This window comes from Enhydra lutris, unplaced genomic scaffold (assembly GCF_002288905.1).
Source record: "Enhydra lutris kenyoni isolate GAN:26980312 unplaced genomic scaffold, ASM228890v2 scaffoldscaffold68, whole genome shotgun sequence".
NCBI lineage: Eukaryota > Metazoa > Chordata > Mammalia > Carnivora > Mustelidae > Enhydra > Enhydra lutris.
This window is the reverse complement of record NW_019154152.1, coordinates 14,010,997-14,024,163: the sequence shown is the minus strand read 5'-3', so window position 1 is coordinate 14,024,163 and position 13,167 is coordinate 14,010,997. Positions and strand designations below refer to the sequence as shown.

Here is a 13,167-nt window from a genome sequence, read left to right as displayed (position 1 = left end):
TGTGTGGGCCTCGAGCTGTATACGCCACACGGCAGGGCCCTGGGCAGGGACTGGCACCTAACTGCATGGCAGCGAGTTGGGCTGCGTCTGGGGCCAAGACCCTGTGCCTCCCCTTCCTCACAGGCCTGTGCTTCCTCCCACAGGAGCTGCCAGGGGCCTCCATGGGCGCCTGAGGGCCAGGCGCCGGGGCGGCAGGCGAGAGTATGGTGAGACACCAGCCGCTCCAGTACTATGAGCCCCAGCTGTGCCTCTCCTGCCTCACGGGCATCTACGGCTGCCGCTGGAAGCGCTACCAGCGGTCCCATGATGACACCACACCGGTGAGCCGCCCTGGGATGGGGCAGGGGACCTGGGGCACCGCAGTGCCTGGGGCAAGGCTCTCAGCTCCGTCACTCTGCCATGGGGCTCCAGACAGGTCAATGCCCCCCTGGGTTTCAATTTTTCCTTCTTTAAAACAGGCCCATGGTCATTTCAGAATCTACCTGACTAGGCGGGCAGGGAAGTAGGCCATCCTGTCCCAGATGGAGCCAGTGAACTCTCCCCTGACACCTGGGACCTGGGATGCTCCTGAGGTCTGGGCAGAAAGGGGCACACCTAGGAGGGACACTCAAAGAGGAAGGGCTCTCACCCCCGCCTGCCCCCTGCCAAGGTGAGCAGAAGTCTTCAGCTTCCTGGCAGCTAGGCAGGTGGGCAGGCGGGTGGCTGGAGGGGAGGGTGAGGAGGTAGGCCGGGCCATCCTGGAACCTGGGAGCTGGCAGGGCCATGGGCTGGCACCAGGGTATCGTCACCTGAGCCGCAGGCCTGTCCGAGCTGGCAGCCGGCACCCCAGGCCAGACCCTCAGCTGAGCTGACGCTTCTGTCCCTGGGGCACTGTTAGCCGCTGGATCTAGTTTCTTCCCTGAAGGAACCCAACTCCTTCAAGAGGGAAGGGAGGGAGATAAATAGTATTTATCTAAAAGATTTGCTGCCTGGAAAACAGCTCTCCTCCTCTCTCCTGCTTGTCTAAACAAAGAACCCAGGGTCCAAATTGAGCCAGCCTTGAAACAGGCTGGAGTGGCCAACGGTGTGGGTGACCCAGCTGAGGTCAGAGGCCAAGTATCACTGGCGGCGGGGGTGGGGCGCTCTCTGGATTGGGGGAGCATGGGGAAGCTTGTCTACCTTCCTGCCCTCCTTCTCTGCCCATGCTGGGGACCAACAGAGCCCTGGCCTGAGTCAGGAGCCTGGGTTCACAGTCCCCAAGGGGTAAGAAGCAAGTGCTACCTGGTGAGCACACGGTCTGACATTACCATGTCCCCACTCCCAGCCCAGAGAAGAGGACATGCCAAACAGAGGCAAGGGCCTGCTCCAGGCCACTGGGCAGGTCCCAGGGACAGGGGCCAGCAGCAGGTCCTCCCCGAGTCGGGAAAGGCAGGAGTTCAGTGGGCGACTGGCCCCAGGTGTCTGTTCCGGGTACAGTGCTGAGCTCTGACACGGCCTCTCTCAATTCTCCCACCAAGCCCTGGAGCTAGATGTCATCGCCACCGTTGTGCACAAGGAAGCAGAAGCCAGGGATGCCAGTGAGGGGGCAGAGCTGTGATCTGGACCTGGGGCAGTGACGCTTAGGGAGGAGGACGGCTGAGCTCCCCAGCAGTGAGCAACTTGGCCATCATCCTCATCAGAGTAGCTGCTGGAGGAAGGCAGAGCCCCCAGGACATCTCACAGCCCTCTGTGGGCCCAGGGCAGGCCTATCCCAGACTTCAGAGTCAGGAAGTGATAGGGCCTTGCTGCGGCCAGCACGGGGCCCAGGGTGGAGGAAGTGGTTGGCTGAGGCCGGTTTTGAGCTGACTGGGAGCCCAAGCGGGGCTGTGTCTGCAAATGCCAGCATCTGGGGTGCCAAGGATGTGGGGTGCCAAGGATGGAGCAAGGGTGGGAGGGGCTACGGGAGGCCCCAGGCCAGCTTGGCTGCGAGGGGGTTTTGTGGCAGCTTTGGGTGTTAGGACATCTGCAGACTGGGGTGAGCTCCCCTCAGGCGACCCACCGAAGCTCCCAGCTGAGATGAGCCTCCTCCTCCTTCCCTGTCACCCACCTCATTCCGCTTCCCCGCCCACTTCCTGGGTTCCAGCTTCAGCCTGCTCATCCTTTTCTCTCTCTCTCCCCCCATCCCCTTTCTTCCCAGTCCCTCCTTAGATGCCCGGGTGGAGACCATGATGGGCACTGGGCTCTCTGGCCCGACACAGGGAGGGGAATAGTGACCTGGTGTTTCAGAGTCAGGGCTGGGGCTGAGCAGGTGTTCCGTAAGCTTTGCTGAACCAACAGGCCCGGGAGTGAGCTCTGGGGGCACAGGCTGGGTGTGAAGGGGCATTGCCAAGGCAGTGGAGGAAAGGCCCCCAAAAGGGGCAGGGGCTCCACCTTTGCTTATGCCTCTTCTCATCCCCACCTTCCCTTGGTGAAGACCTTGGGGACCCCTCTCCTCCCCCTGCCCAGGCACTGCCTCCTCTCAAGTCCTCTTGAGGGAGCCTCCCTAGCACCTCCCAACTCAGACAAGCCCTGAATCAATTTCTTCTCTGAAGCCAGACCTCTCTGATCCCCATCTGTGAAATGGGGCGACAGACTGGTGGTGAGTCACAGGAGCCTTTCATCATGGCCTTGCTCAGGCTGGGAAATAAAGCCCAAGAGTAACGGTTAACATTTATTGAGTACCTATTGTATGCAGGGGGGCAAGAGCTTACATGAGTTGCCCTGTTAGGTCTGCTGTGGGGTGGATTTTACTGTGATGCTGATGGAGAATTTGAGGCTTCAAGCCACGTCACACTTGGAGTCCAGGATAGATTTATGAGAGGAACCACAGGAAGATGAAGGCTGGAGGGGAGGACAGCAGGTTTTGCGTATGTGATTAAGCGAGAACTTGCCAGAAGGGGAAGAAAGGAGGGGCAGGAGGAGGATTTGGGAAGTTGCCAGAGGGAGGAAGAGCATGGGACCAGGAGCCCTACAAGTGGGGCAAGAGTGGGCGTGGCTTGAATGCCAGACTTCGAGCCCTCCAAGGTTCTGGGATGAACAGGGGCCCCGCCCTACTGGAATGGATCCTGGGGGCAGCCTCCTTCCTGTCCCCCCAGCCTGATGCAGTCCCACCTCCCCCGAGCCTTTGCTCTCACTGTCCCCCAGGCCCAGGACACACACTGGACACATAAGGGAACGGGAAACTGAGGACCCAACGGGAGAGGTGAAATGCCCTCTTCTGCCCCCAGCCCCTAGGGAGCAGAGGAGCCAGCAGCAGGAGGCTGGCTCACTCGACAGCTAGGAAGGGGAAGTGAAGCTTTTTATAACTGGAGATAATTAATTGGTTGTTGTCTGTGACTCATTACTCTAATACTGCCAATTAAGGACCGGGTAGGACAGAAGACAGTTCTCAGGCTGTCCCCCAGGGCTCCGTGAAGACTGCATGTCTGGGGGAGACAACACAGTGTCCAAACCAGCTTCTCATGTAGCGAGGGGCATTCAGGTCAATCACCTGGGGAAGCTTCCCAGCTCAAGATGAGGAAGGAGACGGACATCAGCTGTCATCTCTCTTGTATTTCTGTGTGCATTTGCCTTTCGAAGGCTGTTTTAAGCTCGTTTGACCCCTCTGTCTGCCAGAGAGGGCTCTAGGAAGGATAAGTGATCTGTTCAAGCCACAGGGTTGGAGGCCAGGCATGCGCGGCCCTCTGCTTGCCTCCCCAGGCCTGTGCCCCCACACCTTGGGCTCCATACCAGCAATCTTGTCTGGGACGCACCAATTCCAATTCCTATTTCCTCAACAAGAACCAACACAGCCAGGCCACCCAGCGTGCTCACTGCTGAGGCCCAAGAAAACCCCAGACAGGAGAGCTGGCCTGAGCTGCTGTCTGAGAGTTAGTCCTGTCTAGCCGGATGGGGAAGTGTTCGAGGCACGGGGTGCTGTGGGTGCCAGAGCTTCTTGTGCTTGGGAACTGAGAGCAATCTGGCCTCCGTGTGGCTCTGTGTGAGGAGGGAGGTCGTTGCTAGGCGCTAGGTGGTGGCAGCCTGAGGCTGTGCTGGGGAGCCTGCTTCCCATCCCGGGCAGAGGGAGCACAGCCAGACTCGGGCTGGGTGAGGACCAGTCTGGTTCTGTTGTGGAGAGTGCGTGGAGACGCTGGAGGGGAGGTGGGGGAGCAGGGAGCCAGATAGCAGGGCTGAGGCCTCACCTGGGGGAGGCATATGTAGGCTCCTGGCAAAGGAAGGAATTCTAGAGACGCTTGGAAGGTGTAATCAAAAAGCTATCTGTGGAAGAGATTGAGGGAGTCCTGTATGATGCCTCCCATCACCTGATTTCTAGTCTAGCCGGGTGAGGCTATTCCAGAGACCAGAGATGGAAATGGGAAAGCATGCTGTTTCCCGGGGGCGGGTGGGGGGTTGTGGGGGGGAGAGTGGTCCCCACAGAGTCCAGGAAGAGCACAGGGGGGGTGGGACACAACAAAGTCTCCCCACCCCCAGTGGCCTAGCTCCTATGACCAGAGCCCCTGCAGCCACACAGGAAGACCCCTGCTGGGGGAAGTCCATCATTTCCCCCCCATACCCAACCCCTCCCAGGATGGCCTCACCTCTTCATAGCACTGGGCCTGTACTCAGGCTGCCCTGTCGCTTGCAATGCCCCTTCTCTCTTTACCTTGCGAGGCTTGTGGCAAATGCTTACTCCTCTAAGAGTTATTCCCTTAAACATAAAAAGAACCAGGCCCACTTCCCTGGGCTCCCGTAGCACCTCCAGCCTGGGCTGCCCCCATGGAATGTGACTTTCTGTGTGTCCTAAGGGACTCAGTGTTGTGGGAGCAGGGCCCAGGTCTTGGAGCAGGGCCAGCAGGATCACAGAGTTGGGGAATGGAAGAGTAGTGAGGAAGCCAGTTAGGGACCAAGCCTGCAGTCCTGCTGACTACACCCAGGACAAGGCGTCCTATGAGCTCTTGGGGATTGGGTGGTCTGGGAGGGGGCGAGCATACACTTGTAGACAGGTGCATACTGCCTTCTGGTGCTCCTGGCTGTTGTTGGCAGATGAGGGTGTGGGTTTCGCCACGGGACCTCCCAGGCCACCCTGGGAGCAGAGACTGGACCCTGCCGGCAGTGTGCAGGAGCCCCGGGGGTGGAGACTTCCTCAGCTGGGTCCCCACCTCACTGTCCTAGCCCCATCAGGTGGGCTTCCAGGGGAGAGTGTGTCCCACTCGGGAATCAAGGTGGGCTCCCTGGATAAAGCCGCCTTTGCCATAGGCTCCACGGTGTCACTGCAGTTGGCTGAAAGTGCTTGGGCATCCCTGGCCAGGGACCTGTGGCCTGAACTCCACCCTGCCTCTATCAGCGACTTAGTGTGGGACTCTAGGCAAGGTCAGACTCTCTCTGGGCCTCAGCTTGCTTATGGGTTAGATGGAGGTGCAGAGTCATATGCCCCAAGGGGGTACCAGTGCACCTCACATCTTGTACAAGGGAGACCGCTGTCCCAACCTTGGTGAAAACGTGTTCACCCTATAAACTTCCCTGTTCCCTTTCCTGGTGCTTTGGCAAAAAGGGGCCCAGCAGGTCAGAGGGGTGCCTTCTGATCCCTAAATCCCTAAAATGGAGATTTAAAAAAATAAAATAGGGGCACCTGGGTGGCTCAGTGGGTTAAAGCCTCTGCCTTCAGCTCAGGTCATGATCCCAGGGTCCTGACCTAATCCCAGGTCCTCCATGATCCCAGCCCGCATCGGGCTCTCTGCTTAGCAGGGAGCCTGCTTCTTCCTTTCTCTGACTGCATCTCTGCCTACTTGTGATCTCTATCAAATAAATAAATAAAATCTTTAAAAAATAATAATAATAAAATAATAAAACAAATAGAGTGGGGATAAGACCTGTGTTATCCTCCTTATTGCAGCAATAAAGCCACACCCGTCTTGGCCTTCAGGAACCCCTACACTCCACCCAGCTCTTTCCCGGCCAGTGCCCAGGGTGCCCGGCAGTGTGGCGGCTTGGCCCGTATGCACTCCAAGGGAAGCGGCTAACATTCTGTGACCACCTTGAGTGTCTGCTTAGGGAGCCCAAGCAGGGTGGGAGATGATAGGGAGCGCTGGCACCCAGCACTCTGCAACCCTGGCAGGGCCCTCTAAGAGCCTGGGGTAACCCCTCCTAAGGTCCCCCAGCGCTCCCACTCCCATCTCCCCGTGGGCTGGTGTAGCCCACAGGATGTGTGCGGGGAGGCGGGATGCTGCAGACTGGGCCTGGTTCCATCTCCCGCCTAATGAGCCGCTCTCAGCGGTCCCCAGCAGAAGCAAGGGCAGTCAGAGGCCTAATTGCCTGGCTCTCGGTAGCCCAGAAAAATCAATCCGGCCCCTTAGGCTGTCAGGAGCTGGCTGTGGGTGGGGACTCTAATCCCTTTCCCTGCTTTGGCCCTAATGCTATAAACCTCCCCAGGCCACCTGCTCCCCGCAGATCTCCTGGGTCAGGGCCAGAGTAATCCTGCCAGGGCCTTCCACACCCTTCCCAGCTGACATCTCCCAGGCTTTTCTGGTACATCAGTCCCCCTATTTGGCACGTGGCATGGGTGAAACAGGCCAATGACTGGAAGAGCTGGCATGCCCGAGACCTAGCCTGCAAGAGGGCAGACTCCATGGGTAGGCACCCCTCAACCTCTCTCCTGGCTCTGCAGGGCCATGTGGTGCCGAGGACCTTAAATCAGAGTGGGGACCCCAGGGGCGGCACAGGGTGCAGAGCTCAGCCAGGCAGCGCCAGGCAGCGCCCACCCATGGAGAACGGGCTGCTCTGGGACAGACTAGAAAGCCTAGAAGCAGCGCGCGCACATCATGAGCACAGAAATGATGCCAGACTTCACAGACCGTGCAGGGACAGCTGAGGCATCCATTTGGTGGAAGTAAAATTAGATCCCTGCCTCTTACCTCACACCCAAATACATTCCAGATGGATTAAATTGTATTTTTTTTCTATTTTTAAACTCCTCTTTTCTATTTAGGAAGTACACATTGGTTGAAAAATTCAAACGACTTGGAAAGATGTAAAGTAGAAGGAATTCTAATCTTAACACTTGAGAGAAATGGCTTTCCAGCCTCTCTCTGTGCACGCATACGTCCACGTGGAGCCGTAGACAGAGACGGACAGAGAGCTGGGCAGATTACAGATTTGAATGTAAACAACGAAGCCAAGAAATTACCAGTATAAAATACAAGTCAGATATATAGACTTAAGCTTTCTTTCTTTCTTTCTTTTTTAAGATTTTATTTATTTATTTGACACAGAGAGAAAGGTCACAAGTAGGCAGAGCAGCAGGCAGAGATAGAGGGGGAAGCAGGCTCCCCGCTGAGCAGAGAGCCTGATGTGGGGCTCAATCCCAGGACCCTGAGATCATGACCTGAGCCAAAGGCAAAGGCTTAACCCACTGAGCCACCCAGGCACCCCAGAGACCTTTCTTTTTCTTTTTTTTTTTTTTTAATTTATTTATTTGACAGATCCCAAGTAGGCAGAGAGGCAGGCAGAGAGAGAACAGGAGGAGGAGGCAGGCTCCCCGCTGAGCAGAGAGCCCGATGAGGGACTCGATCCCAGGACCCTGAGATCACGACCTGAGCCGAAGGCAGAGGCTTTAACCACTGAGCCACCCAGGCGCCCCGCAGAGCTACCTTTCTTAAACACAATACCAAAGACAAAACCTATAAAGGAAAAGGGGTAGATTTGACTACATAAAAATTTTTTAAATTTTTTTTAAATTTTATTTATTTGAGAGAGCATGTGTTGTGAGAGAGCACAAGTTGGGGAGGAGGGGCAGAGGGACAAGCAGACTCCACTGAGCGTGGAGCCCCATGCAGGGATCAATCCCCGGACCCTGAGATCATGACCTGAGCTGAAGTTAGACACTTAACTGACTGAGCCACCCAGGCACCCCCAAAATTTAAATTTTTATGCAAAAGTCATAATAAAGTCAGGGCGCCTGGATGACTCAGTCGTTAAGTGTGTGCCTTCGATTCAGGTCATGATCCCAGGGTCCTGGATCAAGCCCCACATTAGGCTCCCTGCTCAGTGAGAAGCTTGCTTCTCCCTCTCCCACTCTCCCTGTTTGTGTTCCCTCTCTTGCTGTCTCTCTGTGTCAAATAAATAAATAAAATCTTTTTTAAAAAAACATAATAAAGTAAAATGATCAAATAAGAGAAAATATACAGTATAGATGCAAGCAAATACTCTGACATAGAGAAAGCTTTTATACGCCCATAGGAAAGGAAGCCAGTTCCCCCAAATAAAAGCTGCTGAGCTCTGCGCCATCATACTTCTACTCCCTCCCTCTGCCCCAATCCAGGCCCCCTGACCTGTCATCTCAGCAAGCCCTTTCCTTCCAACTTTATTGCAGGCATCTCCTCCAGGAAGCCCTCCAGACTGTTCCCCCCTCCTGTAATTGGCTGTGCTCTCCTGAGCAGTCCTATTCGCCACAGTGGTTCCTAGGACTGGAGCTGCCTGCTGTCTGCTCGGTCATCTGTGGGGGTCCAACGGGATTCCAGACCTCATTCACCTCCCACTGTGCAGGACTCAGCACGCGTGTCTAGGGTGACTAGAAGAGAGTGGTGGCAAGGACACAGAGGGGGAGATGCTGGGATTTGGTTTGGTATGGAGTGTGAGGTAGGGGTCTAATTTTTTTACCAAACGGATGTCCAGATGTCCCAACACCATCTGTTGAATGCGCCATCCTTTCCGTACTGATTTACCATGTCTTGATCTTGTGTCCTTGCTTCCAGGCTATTCCCCTTCTTCAGGTCTCAGTTTTTCCATTTCAGAATGGGGTCTGTAGAGGATGAGGCGAGATGGTCTCTGAACTCTTTTCTAACTGAAATTCCAGGGTTCCTGGCCTGGCACTGCCTATGACTCACTTGGTGAACTTGGGCCAGGCCTTGCCCCTCTGAGCCAACTTCCTCCTTGGTCAGACAAGGATAATTACCTGTCCTACTTACCACTGCTCTGGGATAGTTGGAGATGCTAAAGGCACTCAGACCTGGGTGTGAATTCTGGCTTCACTCTTAGGGTTGCCCTTTGTGGCCTTGGGCAACTCACTTCCCCTCTCCAAGCCCTGCTTTCCTCCAGCTCTAGCGCCTGCTTTGCAGAGCTGAGAGAAGAGAGGATGAAAGGAGATGGAGCGGGCAGGGGGGTCTCAGGAGCACCCTGCCCCCACCCTGTGAAGAGCTCACGCAGGGCTCTGTCCTCCCGCAGCTGGCACTGTGGGGCTGGGAGTGGGCACGGGGCATCCGTGCACCCGACCGACCCTGGCACCCACCCTGGGCTGGGGGCAGGTGAGCTACTGGCTGTCCTCAGCAGCCGGAAAAAATCTGGTGTAGAGCAGGGGGCGGTGGCAGGGGGGGGGGGGGGTCTTGATCACTGTCTTCATGTAATTAAAGGGCTGTCAGATGTGAAATGATAATTAAAGGAACGACCGTGGATTTGGCAACTTACTGCTTACATCTGTAATCACATGCGGGCCTGGCAGCCGTCCCATGACGTGGAGGTGATGTCATCCCTGTGAACAGAGGAGGAAGCTGAGGCTTGGTCCTAAGCTCGTGGCACACAGCCCTGAGGCTTGTGGGGAGGAGGGCTGAGAAGTATAGTCCAGTGGCTCTTGCTTGCATTCCCCCCACCCCCGGGTCATCTGACCCCAATATTTCTTGCCCCTTGGCCGGACTTGTTCTGTGTGTTATCAGAGAGCCAGCTTCAGGGAGGCCGCGGAGGGGGCAGAGGTCAGTGGCACCTCAGGGAGGGACAGAGGGACTGCAGGTCCTTGCGGGTCTGTGCCGCCTTGCCAACCTGCTGGCCTCATTTTACGGTGCAGGCGCTGGTGCTCAAGAGAATAAACGCTTGTCTTCTCCTGGTGGCCAGTCTGGGGTCCGAAACCAGTGTTGCTGGGCTCCCAGAGGCAGCATGTCCCTATCCGGCTGCTGGCTCTGAAGGAAGGACGTTCAGTTCAGAGGGAGAGCGCCCAGCCTTGGAGCTGCAGGAAGAGACACAGGGCGAGCACCTCTCCTGGAGGCTCAGAGGCAGTCTCTGCCCGGGGAAAGCGGGGGTGGTGGTGACAGCTGGGGAACAAGAGGCCAGCACCCAGTGCTGGCTCTGCCGTCCTGTGACACTGAAGTCTGTGGGCAAGCCAAGGCTGGCTTCTGGACCCTGGGTGGTGGGGAGTGGGGGGGTTGCTTGAGGGGGTGCATCCTGGCTCGGGGCTGCAGCGTGGGGCCAGCAGGGGGCTGCAGGGCCTGGGCCCACACTTCCCGTGTAGGGGATGTGGCTGCAGCCCGGGCTTTGTGGCTGCGTGAGACCCTGCTGCTTACAAGCTCTTTCGGCACTGCATGTTTTTCTCTGAAGGCAGAAGGCTCTGGGGTGGGCGGGACAGACACAGAGAGGGGTGAGGAGAAGACGTGACCATCAGCAGGAGGCAGCGAGGAGGAGAAGTGGCCTCTGGGAAATTGGCATACTGTGGCTTGGTGCAGGATGGAGGGACTGGCCTTCCTGGGGGGCAGCGGGGGACAAGCATGAGAGGAGATGAGGCAGGGGGCACGGGGCTGGATGCCCTGGCCTCTGAGGCTGGGGCCTCTGCGGTTCTTTCTCCCACTGCTGCCAGCTCAGGGATGGAGCAGCCTAGTGAGCTCACAGCCAGGGCCTGGCCCCTTCCCAGCTGCTCTCCGCTTCCCCTTGTGCCCGGTCAGTTCAGGGACTACCTGACCTTTGTTCTGCTCCAGCGGCTAGAAGGTTCTGAAGGAAGGCGGCTGCGTATCACAGGACCTCCTTCCCTTGGTTCCTGGAGGCCCGCGGCCTCAGCCTGAGGCTACGTCTGGGTTGGTGATGACCTTGTCCGCTACTGGCCCGAAGCCTCTCTGGGTCAGTCATGCTGGCACCTTCTTCTGTTCTTCACACAAGGTCCGAACACCACCTGTGCTCTGTGGGCCCAGGTCACACAGACCTAGTTCAGCCATCCCTGCCCTAAAGGAGTCCACAGCCCAGGGAATGGTACCCTTTTATGTACCTCCCCTGTGCCACTGACATATACCGTCTCACTCAATATCAGACCTGCAAGGTAGGGGGTTATTTTCCCATTTTGCAGATGAGGAAACTGAGGCCCAGAGGGTTTCACTTGCCCAAGAGGCAGAGAGTGGTCCATCTGCCTCCCGAGCCCAGGCTCTTTCCATCTCCAAATTTCAGAATAGGATTGAAGGCCAAGTTGGTGGGTACCGAGAGTCTGTGCAGAATTGCTCAGGAAAATGTCTTCAAGGGCTGGAGGGATGGGGGCGCTCCCTGAAGGAGAAGGAGATTTGGCCCAGTGTGGTGCCCAGGGAGAGGGGAGCGAGGAATGGCAGTGACCCACACTGGGCAACTATACCGGGTCCCAGCCGGCAAGGGTGGATTTGGGGGAGAGCTGTGCAGGGCTAGCTCTCAAAGGGGACCCTCAGAGGACTGCCTCCATCAGGACGCCTGGGTTCAATCCCACCTCCAGCTTCCCCTACTAGGTGACCTTGGGTATGTCGCTCAACCTCTGACTCCCCTCTACTCATGCATATTTGAGCCTTGGTGAAATTAGCAAAAGGCTGCCCTCCTCCAGGGCCATGTCCAGGATCTGCTGGGAAAGGGCCATGATAAAAATATACACTGATGGTAAGCATCATGAGTGCCCCTTCTTAGTGATGGGGTCCACTGCTCACTCAGCTGTATGTGCTGGCCCTTCGCTGAGGCTTGGGGTCTTCATTTGCTCTTGGATGGGGATAAAAACCCACAGATAGAGACCCCTAAGCCCTGTGCAGACTGGGAGAGGTGAGGGAGGGCCAGCGGGTCCACCATCCCTCACAGCTGGCCGTGACCCCAGAGCGCGCTCCTCCCGGGAGGAGGCCCAGGCCTCTCTCCTGTCGTAGCCCCAACAAGGGACCTGTGCTGCTGTCTGGTGCCCCTTTGTTGGTGGAGCTGCTGCCCGCCTCTTCCTCCGCCAGTTCGTGGCCTTCCCTTCCCCTTTCTTCCAGCCCCCACCATCCAGATTTTTCCTCTGATTGTTCTTACAGTGACCTGCTGCCTCCCCACTGGGGTTGGGCCTCTCCATCCCCATCTACGGGCTCCTTGTGGCCTTGGAGCCCCCACCTTCCAGCTCCCAAGATTTTCATCTCTAGGTGGCCCCCAACCCCAGCTCATGCCTGGTTCTGGTAATGGGGTTCCTAGCTCCTTGTTGCTTAGGCCTGGCCCCCATCTCCACCATGCCCTGGGCATCTCACCCACCTGCCATCTCAAGTTTTCTCATCCGGGACCCTGTCCAGGCCCAGGGCAGGGCAGTGCCTCAGTCTTGCTCTGTCCTCCCTGCCCTGCTGTCAGGATCTGGCCAAGTGGGACAGTGGTCCTCAGTGCAGAGGGCTCCTGTCTGCTGTGGGCCCCCCAACCTCTGTGGTCTCCCTGGCCATCTGTCGGAATTGCCCCGGGTCCTGCATTGAACCTCACCCTAAGCCCCCTTCCCAGCCCCTGGAGTGGGTTCTCTAACCTGCCACAGTCCCTGAATTCAGGTTGCTCGCCTGGGATAGGACCCATCATCGGCTGAGGCTCACCCCTCACCCAGAGCCCCCTCAGAACCTTGTCTATGGACCACAGGTTCAGCGGCCTTGCCCCTGCTGTGGTGGACGATCTCTGTGGACAGATGGCCCCCCCCACACTGGCAGCTGGGCTGCACAGAAGCCCACGGGCCCCTCTGTGGGGGGTGGGTGGTTAGCCCCCAGTGAAACCTCTCCTGGGTGGGTGTCCTCATGCCAGAGTGGGAGAAAGGGTCTTTCTCAGCTATCGTTTCCTTATCAAATCTTTCTTACGCTCCCACCCCACCCTGGGAATGTGAAGACCACCCAGATCTCGAAGGCGCTTACGGTGGAGCAGAGAAGACCCACAGAGGCAGTTACAGAGCTGCGGGGTCTCTGCCTGAACAGACATGGGGGCCAGGGTTCTGGAAACTCTGTGGAGAGGAGGTTCTCCCTGCTGGGACAGGGAAGGCTACGGGGAGGAGGAAAGTCGCCCCGTGAACCAGAGAGGGCTTGCCTTCTAAATGAAGGGTATGGCTTGTGCAGAATCATGGATGAGGCCTGTGAGAGCCTGTGTGAGGAACTGGGGGCGATTTGGTGCGTGGCCTCTAAGGCCCAGGTGCGGACACAGAGGACAGCTGAAGTCTGTGAGACTCTT

At 57.3% G+C, this 13,167-nt stretch overlaps 1 protein-coding gene across 1 annotated transcript in view; it reads left to right on the top strand.

Annotated features, from left to right (window-relative positions):
- Positions 1-13,167, top strand: part of LOC111159474 (glycerophosphodiester phosphodiesterase domain containing 5) — an 82,392-nt gene that overhangs the window by 40,826 nt on the left and 28,399 nt on the right. The window contains exon 3 of the mRNA XM_022521982.1: positions 144-320. Within this exon, the coding sequence (XP_022377690.1) occupies positions 204-320 (117 nt within the window). The 5' untranslated portion in view covers positions 144-203. The remainder of the gene's footprint in view (positions 1-143; positions 321-13,167) is intronic.